This window comes from Medicago sativa, chromosome 5, assembly GCF_051527215.1.
Source record: "Medicago sativa cultivar Bolivia chromosome 5, Bolivia_mono, whole genome shotgun sequence".
Taxonomy (NCBI): Eukaryota; Viridiplantae; Streptophyta; class Magnoliopsida; order Fabales; family Fabaceae; genus Medicago; species Medicago sativa.
In genome coordinates this window covers 58,804,488-58,828,529 of record NC_140753.1, presented here as the reverse complement: position 1 = coordinate 58,828,529, position 24,042 = coordinate 58,804,488, and the positions used below count along the sequence as shown (strand labels likewise).

Below are 24,042 nucleotides of genomic sequence, written 5' to 3'. Positions count from 1 at the left end.
AAAATAAACAATTTATGCTTCCATTTTTTTTTTATTTTTTTTTTTATAGTTTTTCCCCTTTTTTTGTCAAGAATTGATAATTTTACTTAACTTTTTATATATAATAAAAAAAATTATGCAAAATTATAGCTCGTGCTTGATTAATATCATTTTATGATAGTAAGATGATAATATTTTTATATCAAAAGTTACATAACTTTTATATTTAATGTTCTAGAATATTCTTAACGTTTTATATATGATAAAAATAAAAATTATGCAAAATGATATTATTTTTTTTGGTACAAGCTAGTATGATATTTTTTTTTTTGACAAAAGCTAGTATGATATTTTTATTAACTTATATATAGGAAAATGAAATGAGAACACGCTTATTTAAAAAAAAACACGCTAACAATTTCCAATTAGGAAAAATTTCCAATTCTTTCAAAAAAAAATTATTTACTCCATAAATAAATTAATAAAAAGATCTATTATTATACCAAAAACAAAATACCCAAAAAAAAAAGATATCTCAATATGGAAAATCATTGAATTGTTTGCTCATATATATAGCAAAAACTCATAACTGGAATAGAAAATCCGATTTCATATACATATTTTTCTTTTTATAATCGTTGGGTTGTACAACTTCATACAGTTGTATGTGAGCTTTAAGTGATACTTACCACTTTAATATAAACTTTGAAATTTTACATAACGCCCTCGTCTCATTTTTTACCTGCCCATTCGTCATCATCGTTCTCTTTTGTCGATTCAAATATCAATAAATGAATCTGAGTTGAATTTTGATTTAACGATTGAAATTTAATTGCTAGGAAAGAACAGTCGATATAAGGATTTATGTTATACTTCTTACACACATATATATGTGTGTATCAAGACAAATTTTTATTTGGAAAATTATTTGGTACCCTGAACCTGAGATTTGTTTGATACAAATAGATAAAATTAATTCAAAATTTAAATTTATTTCAATACTTACTTATATGAAAAGGTGATAAAAACATTACATAATCGTATGATTAACATATATATCAAACATAATTCTAGAATACATGAGTGTTTGCCAGTGGTATATAATTATAATATTAACAAAAATTAAATTATGTCCCCCAATGGCTCTATAAATTAAGAACATGTTTGTAGAAGCTAATTAAACCAAAACAAATACTTTCCCACTATTTCCTTCTTGCTCTCCCAATTTACTATATTTTTTTTTTCTCTCAATACCACCATGGCAGGAAAGAAAGTGAAGCTTGCATTCATAACCAATCACACAGCAAGGAGAGCAACGTACAAGAAAAGGGTACAAAGTTTGATGAAGAAGCTCAATGAAATCACAACCCTATGTGGAGTTCAAGCATGTGGTATAGTTTTCAAGCCTGATGATCTTGAACCACAAATTTGGCCATCCGTTCAAGGAGTTCATAGTGTGCTGGTTCGATTCATGCATACTGCGGACTTCGATCGAGACCGAAAGATGTTCAACCATGAGACTTACTTGAAGGAAAGGATCCAAAAGTTGAATGAGAAGTTGAAGAAAAAAGTGAAGGAGAATAGGATGATGTGGATGAGTCTTCAATTACCTCACTATCTTGAGGCAGGGAATATTCCTGAGGATTTAAGCACTTCAGATATGAATGATCTCACATATGTGATTCATGAGAAAATGAGGGAAATTGATATGAAGATGGTGCAATTGGAGAAGGATGAGAGGGCTTAGGGCATGTGAGTGGTAGTAGCTACAAAATAAGTCATTTTTTGTTTTTGATTTAATGTTGGGTGTGGGATTTGGTGATGTCAATCTCCAAATTTTGGGTGTAGTTTTTCTTTTGGGGAGATTTTTGTTCTTGATTAAAGGTTTTAGGGTTCTCAGTATTTCAATATCTTGATGTTTGAATTTCATTTCAAATTATATTAATTAACCTCTTATGGATTCCAAATGATTTGGGGTTGTAAAATCTCAAAATTAATTTAGAGGATGGAGAAGTTTGAGGTTCATTTTAATTCTAAGTTTACTTTGATATAATTTTTATTTTTTATGGGTTTAGATCTCCTCTGGTGATCGAAATTTTTTCATCGGAGAGTCTTATATAATAATATTGAATAAATCTTTCTCTCTTCTAGAAAAAATTTCATGTCACCAAAGTGATCTAAAATCAGTTTTAAAGGATTTATAAAAGATGGATTTTCTAGGTCAAGTCTCTATCTAGATGAGTTCAGGTCACAAACAAACTTATACTAGTACACAATCAACATTCTCCTTTGAGTTTGAGGCTCCTAGATCAATATAAAAAGAACAATTGTGTTGGCCATTAAAATTACAAGATATTCCCCCAAAATTTATCAAGATAATCCACACTCACGACTCCACAATTGTTAGTGGGAGCTTAGGAATATGACTAGGAAAGATAAATGAATGTTAGAACACTCTTTTTTCAACCGTCTATCTTTACTATAACCTCTCAAAAAAAGTATCTACTAAAAATGTTTAAATACAAAATAAAATATAGATATATTTGTGATTTGACATAGTATAATAAACCAATCCGTTCAAAATTGTAATAATGACTTCCTTTTATTTTATTTTATTTATTTATTTTTTTGCACCATTTGATTTATGTTAATATCTTATTCACTTTTAGGGGTAAAATTCTAACTAATAGACTGCTTGATAAAAAAAAATTACATATAAATACAAATGAGGAATAGATTAAGCATAGAGGTTCTTCTTCAAAAAAAATTAAGCATAGAGGTTCAAATTTTCATAATGTTATGAAGTGATATTTGAATCTTGACCAAACGATATACTCACATTTATTGGGTCAACATGAACCGAATATGATCATTTTCGGTGAAGAAAACTTATGAAAAAAATATTGCACGTAAATTATGAAAATAGTAAATACAATTGAAACTTCTCATTCAATTCATATTATCAATTTTTATTTCTGAATTTTTATTTTTGGTAGTTTGTCGTCAAGTCTATCTAATATTTTTTTAAAAGTTAACTAATAACCATAAAAAAACCTTGTTCTTCTCGTTAAAAAAACTTATTCTCACCACCAAAAAAAAAAACTTATTCTAACAAACTCTATTTATGTGACATAAAAAACATTCATAAGTGATCCACAACGGATATGTACATAAAAAATATTTCAAACTCCAACGAACACGCTATCTCTAGGAAGTAAATTGTTATTAATCATTAAATAAATATGCAGTGTCATGTAAATTGCTATCAATCAACTCATCGTCTTAGCTATCTAACTTGGTTGAGAATTAAAAGTAGAAGGTATCTGATGTACATTTATTGGCTGAACATGTTGAGGTCTTACTGAAACAACGATTGACTAACTTTGATTAACAATCCTGACAGGCCTTGGTTCTCTTGAACTCCTTTTGTGGCAGAGGTGACATAATTGTCACTGGAATTGGCTCGCCTAATTACCTCCAACTCCTTGGCTTATTGAACTTCATTGTGAACAACGAGTTTAACAATGTCAACAATTTTTTTTGAATGGCAACAATGTCAGCAAATTATTAAGAGTCTGATACACGATGTCATATATCCTCATGTTAACATGTTGCTACTGATAGACATTGTCGATACTACTAGAGTCTCAAGTGGATCAACTATGAGAGTTTTAAAAAAAAATTGGAGGAGCCATATTTGTTGCATGACTAACATTTTTTAAGGTTCATTCAATCTTTGTTGGCATAACATTCTTGATGCTGATTATGATTGTCGATCCATATACTGCCAAAACTCTTTCAAGACCTCAAGTGCCTACGCAAAACATACTATTGACGTGGAGAAATAAAAAAATTCAATGGTAAATTTTTTATTGTCCCACCAGGCTTACAAAATTTATTGTCGAACTACAAATTTAGCTGATGTATCGAATGATAATAGTCCAACACTGTGATTCCCTTTCTTCCTGAGGACAGAAAAATGTTCCTAAGCGATGCACGTGAAAATATTATGTATTCTCAACATATAACTAGTGCAATTAGGCATTGTCTCGAGTTATAGTATAAAAAGATCAAACCCACGTGGATTATTGTTACTTTCTACAATTTTTCAACAAGAAAAGTTGTTTATGCAGAAATAAAATAAATCATTCAATGTTTCAACAATCAAAATAAAGTTTAGGGTTAATTGTTCAAATTGATCGTGTAATATATGCGAAGTCTGAAAAAATGACCTAGATATTGAACTTTTTAATACTTTTTTTATAGGCATGTTTAGGAAGTTCAAATATGATATTCTACAAATATATATATATATATATATATATATATATATATATATATATATATATTTAATTTTTCGACAAGGTAATGATTACTTGTGAATTTTTTCCCCATAATTATAAATTTCATAAAAAAATCAAAATTAATTCACCATTCGTTTATAAATTCCAAATTTCATGGTGAAAGTTCTTATCATTTTCTAACCATGCCTACAAAATTTGCCTTTAGTATATGCTTACTCAGAACAAAATTGTAATTTTGCATGTTTTGGTTGGAAAATCAAAATAAATCAAGGCGTCTTCGAAATCTTATGAAACTTTGCTAATTCTTTCGGTGTATTTTTACAGATGTCTTTGCAAATAATCAATTCAAAGTTCAATTTCTAGGTTGATATTTCCGTTGTTTTTCTGTTGTTGAGTTTTTTGTGTTTTAAGAATTCATAATTAATTTGTATCTTGTTAGATTTTTTTTTTTTGTGGAAATCAATATTTTAACGGCCTAAACATGTAATTGAAAAATCATGAAAATTTCAACTTCTAAGTCATCTCAAATTACAGGGGTAAAATATGTGTTTTTAATTTTACAAGGTCATTTTTCAAACTTTGTGTATATTAAAGGGTCAATTTGAACAATTAACCCTAAAGTTTAAAAGCAATAAAATACTTAAAGATCTTAGATGGAAAAACATGGTCAAAAACATGAATTAGTTAAGAATAGAGATTTGCAAAGTAATGGAAAGTTGCAACATTGTACAACTTCCGGGAGATCAAGTGGTCAAAGGGGTTTCTCAACACAACCATCACGGTTAACTTAAGGGGTACTACTCTCTCGATATTCGTGACTGCCAAGTTAACAACACAACAATATAAATGTTAGGTCTTAGCCCTTTCTTCCTTTAGAAAGGTTAAATCTTTTTCCTATGACAAAAAATCTAGATAAATATTAAATTAGCCTACTTTCTATGTCTTTGTCTCTCTCGAGACTAAAAACATTTATTATATTAAAAAAATAGTTACATTTTTATCATCTCTCAAGCTCGGAGAATTCGATAGTAAAATAATGATGATATTTAACTTTAAATATTAGCATTATCACAACTTGTTTAAAAAAAACTTAAGTACGTAACTAACCCAAACACATGCAAACATATCCATAACTTCATCGTGTCTCAACCACAAAAGTGGTTTAGCTCATGATGAACTTAAACACAAAAATATAAATAGAATAAGAAGTGAATGAAAACATCATTGCATAACTCAGTAGATAAGTCTAGAGTTTAAAAAGTAAGATTACAATCCAAGAAGAAAATGAATTATCTTTTTACATTACTCAATCAAAATGTTCCTAAAACTTCAACTAACTTAGAACTAGCTCTCATAACTTTGTAGTGGTATGGATAAAGGCTGGAAAATGAATTTTGAGATCTAAAGTGGTTGTTAGGGTTAGCAGCCGAAACGGCCGCTGGAATTGGATAAGAATTTTGGACCATTGTACTTCCTTGTTGTGTTATTTTGTAATTTCTCAAATTCCTTTCATTCACTCTCAAATTAACAATAAACGTTCATCACATTCATTTCCTTCTTTTTACCAAAAGTTACGTATCCAAATTCAGTCATTTAATATCTAACCAAACAAAGTTCATCATAATCAACCAATGTTGCTTTAGAATAGGGATTTGCTCCATTAAATCCGCATCAACATCCATTAAGAAACGTGTAGTTGAAATATATCCGCGGATATTCATTAAGGTACTCGATTCACACTCGTGGCGGATTTTATTCACAGATATCCGCGTCTGTGGAGGAACTTACTCTTTAGCTCTCCAATATGAAGAAATATAGAAAGATTATTTATCTGGTGAGTTATCTTTCATGTAAAGCAAAGTTATCTTTCATCTAAAGCAAAGTATGGAAGAAAGGATGGCTACTTTAAAGTTACAAACAAAGTTAAAAAAGAAAAAGAAAAAAGAGGACTCGTGACAACATGAGAGTATGTGGATCTCTCTTCCACTGAATACAAACCTTTTCGAACAAATTTGTTTTCAGCAAAAGAATTTGAGGAAGTACTTAATTTAAACTTCAAACTCAGAAGAAAATAAGAAGTTAAAGATCAAAGATAAACAAAGTCCAAGAACCAAAAAGTATCTGCAAAACCATAAATGTTCGCAGAGAGTAAATATAAGTGTTTATTAAAATTGTTGGTCATTTTATAATTGTTTTTACTCAGTAAAAAAAAAATTGAAGATTTTCTCTTCTCAAAAGAAGAGAGGCAAGAGTAAATCAGAATGAATAAGGAGAGGCAAGATTTTCTATATTAAAGTAACAAGGGAATTTACCTAAAATGTCATATTCAGTCAAGATTTATTTGTGTCAATTTGTTTTTATTTCCAATTCTGTTTTTTCTAAAAGATGAATGGTAATGGTTTTTATACAAAAAAATGAGATGGTTTTTGCAACAATAAACGATTCTACGTATTTTTATTTTACTGTTGAAGAACATTGCCACTCCTTTCATACCTAAGAAGGCTGGATGGGCGGGAGCCCCTGCTGGTCGTTGTGTACCTCCGCCCCTTCTACTGCGTCAACTCCTTGAGCCTTTGCAGCAGTACAAGTTCCAGCTTCAGCTGAATTGGTCGTGGCACCCGAAGCCTCGGCCACATCAGCTGCTGGATTGTTGTAAGCTCTCTCGAGCAAATTCTTCACTTCTTTCTCAATAAGCAGCCTAGTTTCTGAGCTCATACTTCTCCCGTTATCCAAGTAATTGTGTCTGACAGGTCCAACTTCAGTACTCATACCATATTTGGTAACCATTTTTCTGGCCAGAGTAGTTGCCTTCAAAAGATCTGAGGATGCACCAGCAGTAACTCCGTTTTGTCCAAAAATTAACTCTTTAGCAACCCGGCCTCCCATGTAAAAATCCAGTTTGGCAAGCATCTGTTTACGAGATGGACTGGTCCGATCGTTGTCAGGAGGCATATGAGAAACCCTGCCAAGACTCACCCCACGTGGATCAATAGTTGCCTCGCAAACAGGATACGCACCATCAGTATAAATTGTAACTAAGGCATGATTAGATTCATGGTAAGCAATCTTCTTTCTTAACTCCTTTGATGTAACAACTGACTTACCCTGAATCTTCTCCCGTGCAAACTCTAAATCATGTGTGCTCACGGCTTTGGCACCATCCTTTGCAGCCCTCAGGGCAGCAATATTAATTGTTAACCAAGAAATCAAAATAAGTAATCAACGAGATTGGAATAGCTTAGGACACATGTAAATCAAATAACTATTTCATGCTAGAGAGCATGGATTAATGCTGGAAAATTCTACCTTAGGATCTTTTAGGTAATCAACAATTTCTTCAAGTTCAGCCTTTTGCCTCGTCTACACCTTTCACATCGCTAAGTTTAGTATTTGTCTCAACACTTGGCTGCACTATTTCGTACATAAATGTGATATAAAAAAAAGGGTGAAAAACAAAACAGAGAATGAGCGAATCAAAATCAGATTGACTATTGAATTAAGCTCAGTGGTTTGAGTTACAATGACACAGTAATACCTTTTCTAATTCCTTTATACACGATGTGAGCTACTACACAACAAATCAAGATGAAGGCCGCTGCAATAAACCAAATTGTATGCCATTGCTGCTCTTTGAAATTTCCACCTTCGAATGCAGCGACCATATCAGTAGGAGCACTTGCAGTTCCAAGAATCCCATCTCTTGTAGGTTCTCCGACGTTTGTAAGAGCAGCAACTCCACCTTTACCACTTTCTACTTTTTTTGTTGAATTGGAAATAGTTGAAAATTCATATACCTCAGGTTATAACTTTTGTGGTCGGTAAAATAAGCAAAAGAAAGGAATATTCAAAGAGCTGATTGAAAAAGAAGTAGAATAACAAATTTCGACAAGCGCACAATTGCAATGCCATGTTTTGATTTCTGCAGACTCCAACATGGATCTATTTAAGATTATTGATTTCACACCTCCATGAAATGCAAGTTTTATGAAATTATACTTGTTCCTATCACTAAATAAAAGATCAAAAGAGGTATCATAATTGTGATTGAAGGCCTGAAGCATTGCAACAAATATAAAAGTATGACTCTCTTGTTCAAATTTAAAATGATTATAGCATTGTGTACAACTGTCATAACTAACTCTATGAGTCAGTTATTGCAGTGCTTACCTAGTGGTAATACAACATGACTTGTGTAAGCTATCTGTAATCTCGTATATTTGGAAATATAGGCAATTCATCATAGATGTAAAGTGCCATCATACTAAATGTAATCTGCGGTCATTTCAAACAGGCGTTTCAATCGGATGCATTATTTTCTTTCGAAATTACTAAAGTTAATCCGTATAAATAATTTCTATTTGAATCAAACGTATAAATTTCTATTTCAATCCAAATGCAAAAACAACAAAATTGCGTTGCAATTATAGCTATGAGTGAAGAGAACACAACAAAAATCTAATAGCAAGGTACTGAAACCAAATTGCATAGGTGTGACTTCATTTAACCAAATTGCATGGATCAAGGTCACGAATTTAAAGAATCTAAGAGGCACAAACAATGTATTTTTGTATTAATATTGAACTTATGACATTTATCCATCCAAATGATAACATATCTGGATTCTGGAATTACAAAGGAGAATATGCAGGCATAAAAAAGGAAAGCAAATGGCCTAGGCAACTAGAATGTGTCTTTCAAATACTTGATAATAAATAATTTTGATATTAGCAATTGACATGCCACTTTCTACAAAAGGTAAAATGTCAATAACCACAATCATGAGTAAAACGGGAAAAATAATAATTAATTTATTCTTTTGATTGGAAGAAGGCTTTTCTTGTAAAAGTTAACATGATGAAAACCCGTTTGGTATTTTCTATTAAGACCAAGCTCTACAGTCTTCTTGGTATTTAAATCAAATAAAAGTAGTTTGTTGTCTTCATTTGCGAAGACTATTTCACCATTCATACCGAATCCAATAGGATACTTATTATCAAGAGTGCAAGGATTCTCAACAGTGAAGAGTTTGATCCACGATTCCTTCACACCAACTTCACCCCAAATTGATATATGGTAAGTTTGTGTGTTGTGATAAGGTAAAGAGACCAAAGCAATAGAGTGATTCACCACCATCAATTGTGTCCATGCACGTCTAACGCCAAGGCTAAGAATGTAGGAGGGTATGGGTGTGACAAAGAACGTCTCATTGTTCAAGTCAAATGATACCATACATGCTCCTGAAGTCGTCGGGGTAGACAACCAATGACACACTCCATCCATATAGAGTCGGCGATTTCCACGGTCATATTTAAACTGATAAGTAGTTGGTGAAGAACGAGGCATATTGACATAGAGTTTCTTCCACGAATTACTTGTTAAGCTATAAATCATCCAAAAGGGTTGAAGAGATTTATGTTGCAACAACAATGATTGTTTCATGCGTTGCTTATCATTAGAAAAATAATATGGTTCAAATGATTGAAGACAAATGAGCTTATAGTCATCAGCAACAGAGTCATAACCAAATCCATGAATCGTACGTAGTCTCAATGTAAAAGGGATCGACCGGTTTAAATTTATGAACAATATGTGGTAGACGTGTCCCAACAGGAGGAATAACCTTGAATTCGTCGGTAGTTGGATTCCACAGTGAGATTCTTGTTTCTCCATATTTGAGACAAAGTATGCCATTAACACTCCCAAAGCCAATGATTCTAGGTGCTTCACAAACGGATTGAATTGGAGTATTGAAACTGACCCTATTCGCAAACCTTTCACCAGAACCTTTCTAATTGAGGGCACATATTAACCAGGAGAGATGTATCACCGTCATAAGGTTGAGATAAAAGAAGATTTTTGCGATACATAGTCATGAAAGGAGAGTCTTCGTCTTCTTCAGTAAGGTGAGACCATGATTTGCGTACGCATTCAAATCATTTCAAAGATTTAATGGGGAGTTTTGATAGAATAGAGAAGGCAATATCATCGTGAATAAAGTTACTGCTACTGATACTGTAAGCAGAACTGGAAGCCATTGAATAATAATAAATAACTTATCGCAATTCTCTTGTTGTTGCAGAGCGGCGATACTGTTTTTTTAGGGTTCGGACGAGAGAGGTTGAGGAGACGTGTGGTATAAACTATATATACAACTTGCCACCGTTTGTAGTTTTAGCTTAAGGCTTAAGCAATGTCCAAATATGTAAGCCTATTAAAGGGCATGATGCAACCATCCAATATAATTACTCTTCTACGTCAGTAAACTGAGTGAAATTCCTCCGGATTAAATAAGATCATTTAATTCGTACCCTTCATATTTTTAAATGAGTTTTTCATTAAAAATATTATAAAAATCTCTACTAAAAAATTTCAATTTTTTTTAACAAGCATTGAATAAGATTTTTTAAGCACAAAATTTTACGAGAGAATCTATAATGTACTAAATCCGAGTGTAAAAAAAATTAAATTTTGTTTACACTCGTTCACATTTAGACTACAATCTTCTTTGTATATAATTATAAATCAAACAAAACTAGTTCGTTGTCTTCATTTGCGAAGACTATTTCATCATTCATAGTGACTCTGACAGAAAACCGAGTGCAAGCGTAAAGTTTCTCAACGGTAAAGAGTTTGATCCATGATTCATTCACACTAACATCACCTAAAATTGATAGGTGAAAAGTTTGTGTGTTGTTAGGTAAGAGATCAAGGCAATGGAGTCATTAGTATATGAATTTATAGATATCGTAGAAAATATGAATACTGTATCATTCAAACGAGTCAGCCAAATAAATGGCCAAATATAGTTATCTGTTAAACATTAATACTAATTTGTCTCAGATTGAAAGTCAGGACACAACACAGTTTTGTAAGGAAGAATTGAAGCTGGTATACAAGGGAGAGTGTTATAAAGTAAAAATGATAAAATATCTCTATCCTCTCAATATTATTGGATGGTCTTAGCTATGCACAGTATGATTAGTAACTTCCTCATTATGGTGAATCACATAAGTATAATTACGTGGATTAATGCTAAGATTGAGATTTAAGCATTGACCATTTTGCCCTATTGTTATGTTTTTTAATTAACGTAGGATGCTTATGTTATGTGCAACCATCATTGGTAATTATCTACTTTGGTGGAAATGATTCAATTCACCCTCACCCATCTAGTCTTGGTCCTCATGTTCCCCTCAAGAATATGTTGAAAATATGAGAGTAAATAATGATTTTCCACACCAATAAGTTTTTAATGGCTTGTCCCACTGTTTGCACGTGTTATTTTTTTTTTTTTAATGACAAGTATTAGTGTGTCAGATGTTTTGTTAGTTTTTACGTTGTTAAGTCTTGATCCCCAGACATTTAACTCATCAACTTATTTAACCCCTTCGCACATATTATTTGTTTATCTTAAAAAAATTACCTTATAATTTTTGGATGTCAACCTCTATTGTCATATATTTCAAGAAACTTCTTTATACACTGCATTTTAAGTTACATTAATATATTCATCATCGTCATTTGTTAGCAATATTTCCAACAAATCCCTTGATGTAACTCTTAAAATTGCACATACAGCTACCCATGTGAAGAAACTGATGTTGAAAGATATATTATCACATGCTTAAGCAATTGTCTTTAGTAACTTCAAATGAAACAAATGAAGAAAATTGTCTTCCCTCAAATTATGACATCAGACGTCAAAGATAGTCTAGATATGAAAATATTATCACGAATATTACTTCCCTCAACTTTCCTTCAACAACATATCTTCCCATTTTTATGATTATTAGTCGAGTTTCATTGCACAACATTACTGACACTTCAACTTTGAGTCTCAATTTGTGATTAGGAAACTATGAAGTATCAATTATGTTAAAAAATTGATAAATAGTACCACTTGATACTTTCTTTTCATGATAGATGCAATTGATATTTCTGGTGGTTTCATAAAATCTCATGTTTATTATCCTTACCTACATTATGTTGTCCAAAATAAGAATAACCACTTATGATTAAAAGGAATAGTATCAAAATCCAATGAAGCCTAAAGAATTCAATGGCACGTTAACAGTACATTATTCTTCATGTCCAGTTTTCTACAACATGCCACGTCAAATGATGAGTACGGAAGACTTTGCTTTCAATTCCTAGCCTCACTAGTTCCCTATATTTAAAAAAATAACCAATTTATTAACATGATGGATACGAATAAGTATGTCAATTTATGTTTCTTGAGCTAGAAGTAAAAGTCGATTCTTAATGAACATATTTACTGTCTGCATGATCAATGTACTGTAAGGCATTTCACGTCTTCCTTAACAAGAAATTTCCTAGCATCTCATATATCTATGTCTATGAATAAGGTATACGTGAGTTTTTTATACTACCTAGCAATCTAGCATCTTTGTTATACTGAGTCATATAAAAATGTTAAAGACTAAAATGGATCTTTCACTTTATCATTAATTGTTATTTTACTATATGAGATTTGAATTTCATTCCGTGAATATAGGATTAAGCTTATGTTTGGTATCACAGTGGATATGCCATATTCATTGTGATATCATACACACATTAAACCTATATTTGTTTGGTATCACGGTTATGCTAAGATCACGATGGATTACTGTGATTCTGACGAACTTATCGTAATAACAAACATACACTAAGAATTTAATATGCAATGATAATGTAAAAAAAATAAAAAATTTGTTGAGATGGTGATAGTGTAAAATCAATTTATAGCATATACAAAAACAAATTAACTTTAATTTATCTTTTGCTATAAAACTAGCTTATGCATAAGCATTTGTGCTATAATTTGCAAATAATCTATTTATCCAAACATGATCTATATATAGTTTTGATGAACTTGTGTTGATTACACATATGCTTTGAAATTTGCTCATTACAAACTGACACAGTGACACATTCTCTGATATCATAACGTGGATGAAACAAACTGTAATCTAGACGACATTCGAAGTCACCAAATATCTTATTACATGAAAAAAGAGAAATTAATCCAACCAACTTCAAATTTTTCAATTCTTTTTTGTTTGTTAAAGTAGTTTAGTGACTAAAATTTTACGTTTAAGATGAATAAGTGACCAAATCTTTCGATTCTAAACAAACAAAAAGGGATGTAGCAAGAATAAGTCGTGTTAACTACAATCTAAGGGTAGAAAAAAGAAAAACTGCACTACATCCAACAATTGTGAAGTAAACAGATTTATAGCTCAAAACATCTTTCTTGAGGAGTGTAAGGTTCTCTCTCTCAAGTTTGAACATTCATATTGTGAAGTCAAAAATATTCGGTGAAGTAAAAGTACTGTGTTAAAAATACCTAAAAAGTGAATGGTAATGGTTTTTATACAAACAAATGAGATGGTGTTTGCAACTATAAATGATTCTGTGTATTGTTACTTTACTGTTGAAGAACATTGCCACTCCCCACTCATACCTAAAGTATTATGTATTGGGGGTATATTCATTTCTTATGAAGGCTGGAGGGAAGGAGGGAGCCCCTGCTGGTCGCTGTGTACCTCCGCCCTTTCTACTTTGTCAACTCCTTGAGCCTTTGCAGCAGCAGAAGGACCAGCTTCAGCTGCATTGGTTGCGGCGTCCAAAGCTGCAGCTGCATTGTTCGTGGAATCTGAATCATTGGCCTCATCAGCTGCTGGATTGGACCATGAACTTCCCTGAGCTTTGACTACACGTGAATGCCGATTCTGCCAGGAATTGACCTTTGCAAGTAAATCTTTAATCTGACGCCCTGTAAGTGTCTGATGTTTCAGAAGAGCCTTTGCAAGCACATCAAGCTCCTTTTCATGGATGGAATAATTTCTGCATTGTTGTAAGCTCTCTCAAGCAAATTCTTCACTTCTTTCTCAATAAGCAGCCTATTTTCTGAGCTCATAGTACTTCTCCCCTTATCAAAGTAATCGTGTCTGACAGGTCCAACTTCAGTACTCATAGTCATACCATATTTGGTAACCATTTTCCTGGCCAGAGTAGTTGCCTTCAAAAGATCTGAGGATGCACCAGAAGTAATTAACTCCTCTTTGTCCGAAAATTAGCTCTTCAGCAGCCCGACCTCCCATGCAAACATCAAGTCTGGCAAGCATCTGTTTACGAGAGAGACTGTTCTGATCGTTGTAGAAAGCAAATGAGAAACCCTGCCACGAGTCACCCCATGAGGATCAATAGTTACCTCGTGAACAGGATACGCACCACCGTATAAATTGTAAGGCATGGCCAACCTCATGGTAAGCAATCTTCTTTCTAAACGGATTTGGTGATGTCAATCTCCAAAAGTGCCTTTCAAGATGTTGGGTGTAGTTTTTCTTTGTGGGGGTTTTTTTTTTTGTTCTTGATTAAAGGTTTTAGGGTTCTCAGTGTTTCAATATCTTGATGTTTGAATTTCATTTCAATTTTTCTTTATTTTCAAGATGAAGTGTTTGTTTGAACATCTAAAAAAACGCTAGAGCTGAATATTTATCATACTATATTAATTAACCTCTAATGGATTTCAAATGATTTGGGGTCGTAAAATCACAAAATTAATTTAGATAATGGAGATGTTTGGGGCTCATTTTAATTCTAAGTTTAATTTGATATAGTTTTTACATTTTATGGGTTTAGATCTCATCTGCTGATAGAAAATTTGTAGGAAAAATATGACATAGAATTATCATTAACAAATAAATTAAAGAGAAATATTACACAAATAAATTGACTCATAATAAGATAAAATTAGAGAACAAGAAAACTTATCGAATCGTTGGCTGAGGCGTGCAATTGCACTGGGCTTAAGAGCATTTCGCCGCCACAGGTCAATCACCTGATGCAGTTGGCCTCAAAGCTAGTGCTCTCCAGGATACAACAACCACTTCTCACTAACACTGCACGTGAACTAGCAAGGGCACAGGAACTACTATCGGATGCTCAAAGGAACCATAACACAACTCTTAAATATGTGAATATATATCTTAATAGGGAGATGTTTCTGAGTGGAAGGGAAAGAGTGAAATTGCTTCTCTATATATATATGCCCAACACTGCACCGTACTCTATATATGTATGACTTAGTAGTAATTTTACCGTTGCCATTTTTCCGAACTGATGCAACAATAAAAGCTAGAATATAGGATTGACCAGGTAGTGGGTTAATTGCCACATGGTATATAGAGTAACGGGCATTGACCAAGCAATCAAGGAGGCAATATCACTTTATTATTAATAACAACAAATTAATAAAAAAATTAATATTATAACTTTAAAATAAATTAATAAAAAATACTACAATCCCCCACAATTTATTTTAAAGTTCTTTCTTAAAAAAATATATTTTAAAGTTGTGTATGTTCCTAAGAGCTTGAAACATCAATGCATAAGCACTAGTGTCTTTTGGACTATGAACTAGCACATAGAGCAAATGAAATTTGACCCACTAGAATGTCGGTGAGATTATAACCTCTATGAACCTCATTCCGTATGTGAATCAGTTACCTCATCACTCACATTGATCTCTCGTCCAAAGTTTGTTCAACGCGGTGTGGTGCATTTTGGCCTTGCACCTATGCCTGGATTTCATGAGTGGCTCTAGAAAGTCTACCCAAGCTTTCATAGAGGCGGCCTCACCTCCAACACTCATATAGGTAAATCTATCAAGTGTACACCACAGTCAAGTACACCACTCAAATATATGAGCTATAGATTTATTAAGAGTTTATAAACTCAACCTTCAACGCTGCAGTATACACTATCCTACACCATAGGGATGAATTCTCAAAATTAAAATGGATAGTGTCTCAACAAATTGACAAGCAACTTGTTTTTACCCATATGAACATAGCCTTGCAAATTATCACAATCTATGTTGGGTTACCATCACTCTCAATTTTTGTATTGGACATAATCCATCCCCCTTCGGTGTATAAATATTTTTCTCTATACAGCTGTATCACAAATAATACATTGACCAAGACGTCTCTCAGTCAGTATCTCGTATATATTATCAAATCAACATCTATGATATATTATCATAGGTTTGCTTAATTAAATTCTAAGCAACAATGCCCCCACATAGAAGAAAATTTAATACATATTTAGATTTATTCCACAGGTTTACTTGAAAAAAAAAATAAATAAATAAATTTCAAGCGACAACGCCCCCACATTGGGTAAATATAAATCCTTGTGTGAATTTTATTCAAGTCTACATGAATTATTTTTCAAGTGACGGCACCCCCACATTGGGGAAAATAAATCCACACATAGATAAATCAAACATCATTGCATTATTTTAATACAATGGCTAACCCATAATACATGATATCTCTCAAATATCTCATTCTTATATCAAGTGCCATAACAATATACATGTCTACTTAGATTATTTCTAAGCGACAACGTCTCAATATTGCACTTGTTTCAAATATATTCATAAATTTTTGAATCCAAGTTTGTTGCCAACAATAAAATTAAATATTGTTTCGCAAGAAATAAAATATCTCAAACCATGATATTGACATAAACACAAGTCAAAATAAATTCTCATTATTACATATATATAAAGCTCATTCATAGACACTGGTTTTACATAATACATATAAACCGAAATGCAATGAGGTTTTAAACAAAATCTCTATTAGTTGAAGAACAATATAAGAATTCATTGTGTATGAGAGATCAATAATCATGTTATTAAACTCAATATAAAACCCCCACACTTTGAGAGTACACATTTTCTTATCAGCCAAAAAATAGATTAATTGTCAAAGCAAGAATAAATGATACAGATGATGAAGAGGTTGTAACTATACATGTAACAGAATGGACACCACAAAATAAATACACAATTCAGTAAGCATCCAACAACAAGTATTTCTTGAAACAATGAGAACATAACACCACGCCTTAGTAGAATATACAAATGATAGAATCAGAGTTCTCATCCAAAAGGATCATTTTTACTTATTTCAAATCAAGTAAATCAACAATGTTCCTCAAATGCAAAAATATCACATTTTTACTTATTTCATACTATATTAATTAACCTCTAATGGATTTCAAATGATTTGGGGTCGTAAAATCACAAAATTAATTTAGATAATGGAGATGTTTGGGGCTCATTTTAATTCTAAGTTTAATTTGATATAGTTTTTACATTTTATGGGTTTAGATCTCATCTGCTGATAGAAAATTTCTCACAGGAGAGTAGACTAGTTAAATATAATTATATTATATTGAATAAATCTTTCTCTCTTCTTGAGCACGCGTTTTGTGCCATTCCTAGATAATGACATTGTAATAAGGGTGGGTAAGTCTGCTCCTCCCAAGGTTGATATCCGTGAAGGAACTTACTCTTCAGCAAAATATGGAAGAAAGGATGGCTACTTCAAAGTTACGAGCAAAGTTATATTATAATTATAGATGCATACAATATAGACACTTCAAATCAAAATATTTTCTTCTCAGCAAAGAAGAAATATTCAAAGAAATTTTTTTTTTGATGAAGTACTTAATTTAACCTTCAAACTCATAAGAAAATATGAAGTTAAAGATCGAATTGAAGATAAACAAAGTCCAGGAACGAAAAAGTATATCTGCAAACCAAGAATTACGTTTTTTTTTAATTCAAAATTAAATACTAAAACATAGTATTTATCTGCAGAGTAAGTATAAGTGTTTCTAAAAATTGTTGGTCATATTTATAATTGCTTTTACTCACTAAAAAATTGAAAATTTTCTCTTCTCAAAAGAATAGAGGCAAGAGTAAATAAGGAGAAAGAAAGAATTTATATGAAACCATCCCAAAACCACATGATTTATTAGTGTCAATTTCTTTTTATTTCCAATTCTGTTTTTCGATAAGGTGAACGGTAATGTTATTTTACTGTTGAAGAACATTGCCACTCCACTCATACCTAAGAAGTTTGAGAAGGTTCAGCTTCAGCTGCATTGGTCGCGGCATCCGAAGCTGCAGCTGCATTGTTTGTGGCATCTGAAGCCTCGGCCTCAGATTGATAAATTATAATGAAGACCAACACTGCATATGTCGAAGAAAAACAACTTGTTGAAGTGAAGAATAGAGGGAACAGAATTATGTAGAGAAGGTAAGGGATATATTTGTAATTTAGTAGTTTGCAAAATTAATTAACTGAGTATTCCATCTTATTCCGCCCAAATCGGATGGTAAGCAAAATGAGTGTAAGTGATGGAATACATACACCATTGAGTTCCATTCCATTCCACTCTTTTAATGACTATCCAAACAATGGAATTTTAATTTATTCAATTTCATTCCATTCCATTCCATCACATATCATCAATCCAAACATAGCCTTAGCTTTGACTACACGTGACTGCCCATTTGCAAGTAAATCTTTAATCTGATTTCCTGTAAGTGTGTGATGCTTCAGAAGAGCCTTTGCAAGCAGATGAAGCTCCTTTTGACGGGTGGTTAGAATAGTTTTTGCATTGTTGTAAGCTCTCTCAAGCAAATTCTTCACTTCTTTATCAATAAGCAGCCTAGTTTCTGAGCTCATACTTCTCCCGTTATCGAAGTAATCGTGACTGACGGGTCCAACTTCAGTACTCATACCATATCTAGTAACCATTTGCCTGGCCAGAGAAGTTGCCTTAAAAAGATCTGCGCATGCACCGGAATTAACTCCACTTTGTCCGAAAATTAGCTCTTCAGCAACCCGACCTCCCATGCAAACATCAAGTCTGGCAAGCATCTGTTTACGAGAGAGCCTGTTCTGATCTTTAGGCAAATAAGAAACCCTGCCACGAGACTCCCCACGAGGAACAATAGTTGCCTGGTGAACAGGATTCGCACCATCAGTATAAATTGCAACTAAGGCATGGCCACACTCATGGAAAGCAGTCTTTTCTATTGATTCCTCAGATATAACAACTGACTTGCGCTGACTTCCCATTATAATCTTCTCCAGTGCGAACTCTAAATCATGTGTGCTCACGGCTTCGGCACCGTCCTTTGCTGCCCTCAGGGCAGCAATATTAACCAAGTTTGCAAGGTCAGCACCAGAGAACCCAGGTGTAAACTGAGCAATCTTCATCAGATCAACATTATCTGCCTTCAGAACCTGTATCGTATTGGAGTAAGAAACGCACACACATTCAAAGTTTCCTTCTAAGTTCTAACAATTCTATATTCCAGAACCTTGATATATCTCAAAATTGTGCACATTCACACGCGCCTCAAAAAATTCTTAAGCCATCCAACCCAAGATAATATTTTTCAAGAGTAAAAGCATACCTTTGACATGTGATATTCCAAAATCTCTCGCCGTCCTTTTACATCAGGTTTGGGAACAACAACATGGCGATCAAATCGCCCATGTCTCAACAAAGCCTCATCTATTAACTTGTGAGAGTTGGTAGCACCAATCACAATTATGCCTTCATTTTGTTTGAGTCCATCTAACTCAACAAGCATTTGATTTAAAGTCAACTTCATGTACATTTGGTCGTTTGAATTTGGTTTTCCACCAAAAGCATCAATCTCATCAATAAAGATTATACAAGGCACCCGCTTTTTTGCAGCAGCAAAAAGATCTCTCACCCTTTGTGCACCAACACCAACAACCATCTCTTCAAATTCACGTCCACTGGTTGAGAAGAAAGGAACCTCGGCTTCTCCAGCAATAGCTCTCGCCAACATTGTTTTACCAGTGCCAGGCGGCCCAACAATCAAAATACCTTTTGGGAGTTTGCCACCAAGACGAGTAAAGCGCTGTGACAAGGGAAAAGAGTTATCTAAAGATAGTACAGAAGAATACAGGCTAGAATGTGGTCGTGAAAAAAAGTATATATAATATAACTTGAAAAGTAAGAAAGAAAGTAAATACAGCATTGATTTCAAAGATGATTATAATACAGCATTAGCAAAAGAGAAAAAATAACAGCATAAAAAATAAAAAGGAGAAAGAATATATATAAAAAACAGAACTAATTAACATACTACGTGAGAAGAAATAGAGAGCAGCAGCAGCATTTGAAAATTTGAAGAAACAAAAAACAGAAACAGAAATGAGAATCTGGCAGAATTTGTTTTGGGGTTTCTTGGTCAGAAAGCATCACCCAACCCCTTTCTTCTTTTTCTTACTGCATTTCTGTCAACGGCCGCCGCCACACTCTCCTTACATTTATTTCTGCTTACTAACTCAGTCCAACTAAGGTAAAATGTCAAGGAAGCATAAGGATAAGTGTGTGTGCTATATATATTCAATTTGTTTAGAAATTATTATCCAGAGCAATAGAACGGATTTATCAACAACTTTTACTTTTTTCTGTTTGCATTAAAACGGCTTTTTTCTCGTCAACAAAATAATGATCACTGTTTAATAACTTTGTATCAACATATCCACGCCCAAAGAATAATAAAACTTCTCGTGGTATCAAATAAGTAATCAACGAGATTGGAATAGCTTAGGACACATGTAAATCAAATAACTATTTCATGCTAGAGTGCGAGAAATGCTTGCAAGAGAGCATGGATTAATGCTGGAAAAGTCTACCTTAGGATCTTTTAGGTAATCAACAATTTCTTCAAGTTCAGCCTTTGCCTCGCCTACACCTTTCATATCGCTAAGTTTAGTACTTGTCTCTACACTGGGCTGCACTTCTTTGTACATAAAATAATATAAAAAAAGGGTGAATAACAAAACAGAGAATGTGCGAATCAAATTCAGATTGACTATTGAATTAAACTCAGTGGAAGGCCACTGCAATAAACCAAATTGTATGCCATAGTTGCTCTTTGAAATTTCCACCTTCTAATGCAGCGACCATATCAGTAGGAGCACTTGTAGTTCCAAGAATCCCATCTCTTGTAGGTTCTCCGGCGTTTGTAAGAGCCGCAACGCCGCCTATACTACTTTCTTCTTTTTTCGCTGAATTAGAAATAGCTGAAAGTTCATATACCTCGGGCTATAACTTTTATGATCGATAAAATAAGCAAAAGAAAGGAGTATTCCAAGAGCTGATTGAAAAAGAAGCAGAATAACAAACTTCGACAAGTGCATAATTGCAATGCCGAGTTTTGAATTCTGCAGACTCCAACATGGATCTATTTAAGATTAATGATTTCATACATCCATGAAATGCAAGTTTTGTGAATTTATACTTGTTCCTATCACTAAATAAAAGGTCAAAAGAGTTATCATAATTGTCACTTGTTCGGAATGATTAGAAGTGTAAGATTTTAATCAAACTTCATAATCTCCAAAAAAAAAAATTCTGATCAATGCTACCACATAAATGGATTGTTGACACTTGGCAATAAACAAATGAAATGATTTACAATATACACAGAGGAATTTATCAGGGTTAGAGGGTCCACAAAATATGGTCAAACAGAGCAAAGCACAATCACATGCAAACACAGACAAGAGAAAATGAGTAATTCTAACCAAATAGTTACCTCTTAGCAAAGTTTTCAAAAATTCACTTTCAGACAGCCTACCAACTTTTACTAATGCTTTAACATATTCAGAAAATGCCAAATAATTTGTATGAAGAGACGGGTTGCTTTCAAATGCCCTAATCACAGCTTCAGGATCATTTTCATCATAAAGTTCTTTGGGAGAAGTGGCTTTCTCTGCTTCAGATGAATCGCATAGTGGTCGGACCAGATTTCCTAGATACCTGGACTGGGAAAAGAAAAGCCTATTCTCTACATAAATTTGAAAGTAAGTGCATCAAAGCAATATCTAAAGCCAATGATAGTTTTCTAGGTACATCAAATAGGTATGAACTAAATATGAAAAGGGAACAAAAGTTTCATACTTGGACAGCCCTCAAACTTGTTGCGAGATACATAGTTTCTACTCAATAATTCTTTGACCTTTCCAAATTCAGATTGACGCCTTTCAACCTGCAAAAATAACTTATAAGATCATATGACAAATAAAAGTAATACAAGATATAGAGCAGTGATGGAAATTGCAGTCCAATTATGATACCTGCCTGATTAGTATACCAAGAATAATCAAAATTGAAGCAAAAAATTAAAGCTTGGAAGAACTTACGAAAACATCTTAATACAATTTTCACAAGCATTTTTCGGCTTATTTTCATAAGTTCTTTAATATAGTTTATTAAAATAATTTATAGCATATACAAAAACAAATTAACTTTAATTTATCTTTTACTATAAAACTAGCTTATGCATAAGCGCTTGTGCTATAATCTGCAAATAATCTATTTATCCAAACATGATCTATATATAGTTTTGAATTTTGATGAACTTGTATTGATTACACATATGCATTGAAATTTGCTCATTTTACGTTCAAGAACAGCATTGCATTGCATCAAATTCAATAACAAAAAATACCGCATGTGTTTTCTCTCTAAAACTTAACATGATTTCAGCCACCCAAACTAGGGTTTCCCCTTGGTTCAGCGGGGGCAAAACAACCCAGATCATTGTGATCTGCCTTCCCCGACCATATGGGTAGCCGCTCCTAGGTGTTCCTTGTTCTTCCCCTTTCCTTTCAAGGCCATGTTTCTCCATAACCACCTCACTACCATCATGCCTCGGTCATATGCCATCCCATACCAACATCATCCATGACCTCCATCGTTCCTGCTTGCAACAACCATAACAAAAGTCCAGATCTGATGGTGGTGTCGACCCCAAGAGGAGATCTTCTCTGGCCACCGCGAGCCAAACATGAACTTCCTCTTTGGACTACACGACCTCCACCCGAGTCACCGCCACCGAACTATGAGAAGCTTGACAAAAATGATGCATCCATTACTGCTGCTACACCTTCACTCTTGGCATTAATTCGACCATTTCCAAAGCCACCATGGAGTTTCCAGATCTGGCTTCTGCTATTAGTTTTTTTTTTTTCTGGTTTAAGGCTGCACTCTTGTTGTTTGACAAAAAGCCCATGAGGGTTATGTGTCTTTTGGACCAAAGTAGCCAGTGTATGTTGAAGCTTACGAGGCTGGCCCCCATTGCAACAACTTCTCTACTCATCCACCAGCTTTCAATTGGACAATTTTGAGACCAATGATAGTCGAATTGTGCGAACACAAGTCAAAAAATTATCCGTAACTGGGGATTCTCATTCTTATATTGCCAGGTTGAATGAACTGAACTGATGCTAGTTTGGTTATGTCCTTTTGGGTTTTGAACAATCTATGTGTATGGTCAACTATGTTTGTGTTTGATTTTCGACAATTCAATTCAAGTGTTTCAATTTGTTTGTAATGTTTGTTGCTTAATCTATTCAATGAAGCTGAAAAAAAGAAAAAGAAAAAGAAATGTACTGAACAGCTAGCATGAAAAGAAATGACCTGCTGCATTCGAGTTTGATGGATTGAACAAGTGAGCTGCTGCTGCGTTATTAAACGCGTCGATGCTGCCATGTGAGAGGAACAAGAATGTGATCAATGGCGTTCTTGATAATAACGATGATGATGATAGAAGATGAAAACGGAAATGTATAAGAAGTAACGATTCTCTAACTGACTAACAAACTCACTACGGGACCAACAACGACTACCATACGTTTAGTTGACTTATTATCTAGGCCAAATACCTCCATGTCCTTTAAGTTTCACGTTTGTTTCAGATAGGTCCTTTAAGTTTCACGTTTGTTTCAGATATGTCCTTTAAGTTTCTAAGGTGTTAGATAGGTCCTTTAAGTTTCTAAGGTTTCAGATAGGTCCTTTAAGTTTCGAGTTTGTTTCAGATAGGCCCTTCTATCAA

General features: G+C 33.3%; 1 protein-coding gene and 2 pseudogenes across 4 annotated transcripts; 1 reads left to right on the top strand and 2 right to left on the bottom strand.

Annotated features, from left to right (window-relative positions):
* The first annotated feature begins 1,179 nt into the window (after nt 1-1,179).
* On the top strand, nt 1,180-1,976 carry LOC146923524 (agamous-like MADS-box protein AGL80 pseudogene; annotated as a pseudogene).
* Nucleotides 1,977-6,658: 4,682 nt separating this feature from the next.
* LOC146923523 (uncharacterized) lies at nt 6,659-10,390 on the bottom strand (annotated as a pseudogene).
* An 8,003-nt stretch (nt 10,391-18,393) lies between these two features.
* On the bottom strand, nt 18,394-23,752 carry LOC146923522 (ATP-dependent zinc metalloprotease FTSH 4, mitochondrial-like). Of its 4 annotated transcripts, none has more exons than XM_085708677.1 (7): nt 22,657-23,752; nt 22,107-22,194; nt 21,742-21,993; nt 21,092-21,226; nt 20,837-20,943; nt 19,576-20,052; nt 18,394-19,402 (listed from the first exon to the last, which is right to left on the bottom strand). In XM_085708677.1, the coding sequence occupies exons 1-7, from the start codon at nt 22,834-22,836 to the stop codon at nt 18,581-18,583; spliced, it is 2,061 nt and encodes a 686-aa protein (XP_085564803.1). In that variant the 5' UTR covers nt 22,837-23,752; the 3' UTR covers nt 18,394-18,580. The 4 variants fall into 4 exon arrangements, with proteins under 4 accessions (XP_085564803.1, XP_085564805.1, XP_085564806.1 ...); XM_085708679.1 differs by having other exon boundaries at nt 23,628-23,752; XM_085708680.1 differs by having other exon boundaries at nt 21,092-21,211; nt 23,628-23,752.
* Between the last annotated feature and the right edge of the window lie 290 nt (nt 23,753-24,042).

Bases quoted from the DNA above. Each gene is read 5' to 3' on its own strand.
- LOC146923522 (XM_085708677.1), bottom strand. From the start codon at position 22,836: ATGGAGAAACATGGCCTTGAAAGGAAAGGGGAAGAACAAGGAACACCT. The intron at 21,227-21,741 runs GTAACTATTTGG...ATGAACTTTCAG, and splicing joins TTTGAAAACTTTGCTAAGAG to CTATTTCTAATTCAGCGAAA. The intron at 20,944-21,091 runs GTGGAAATTTCA...TTATGTACAAAG, and splicing joins TATGGTCGCTGCATTAGAAG to AAGTGCAGCCCAGTGTAGAG.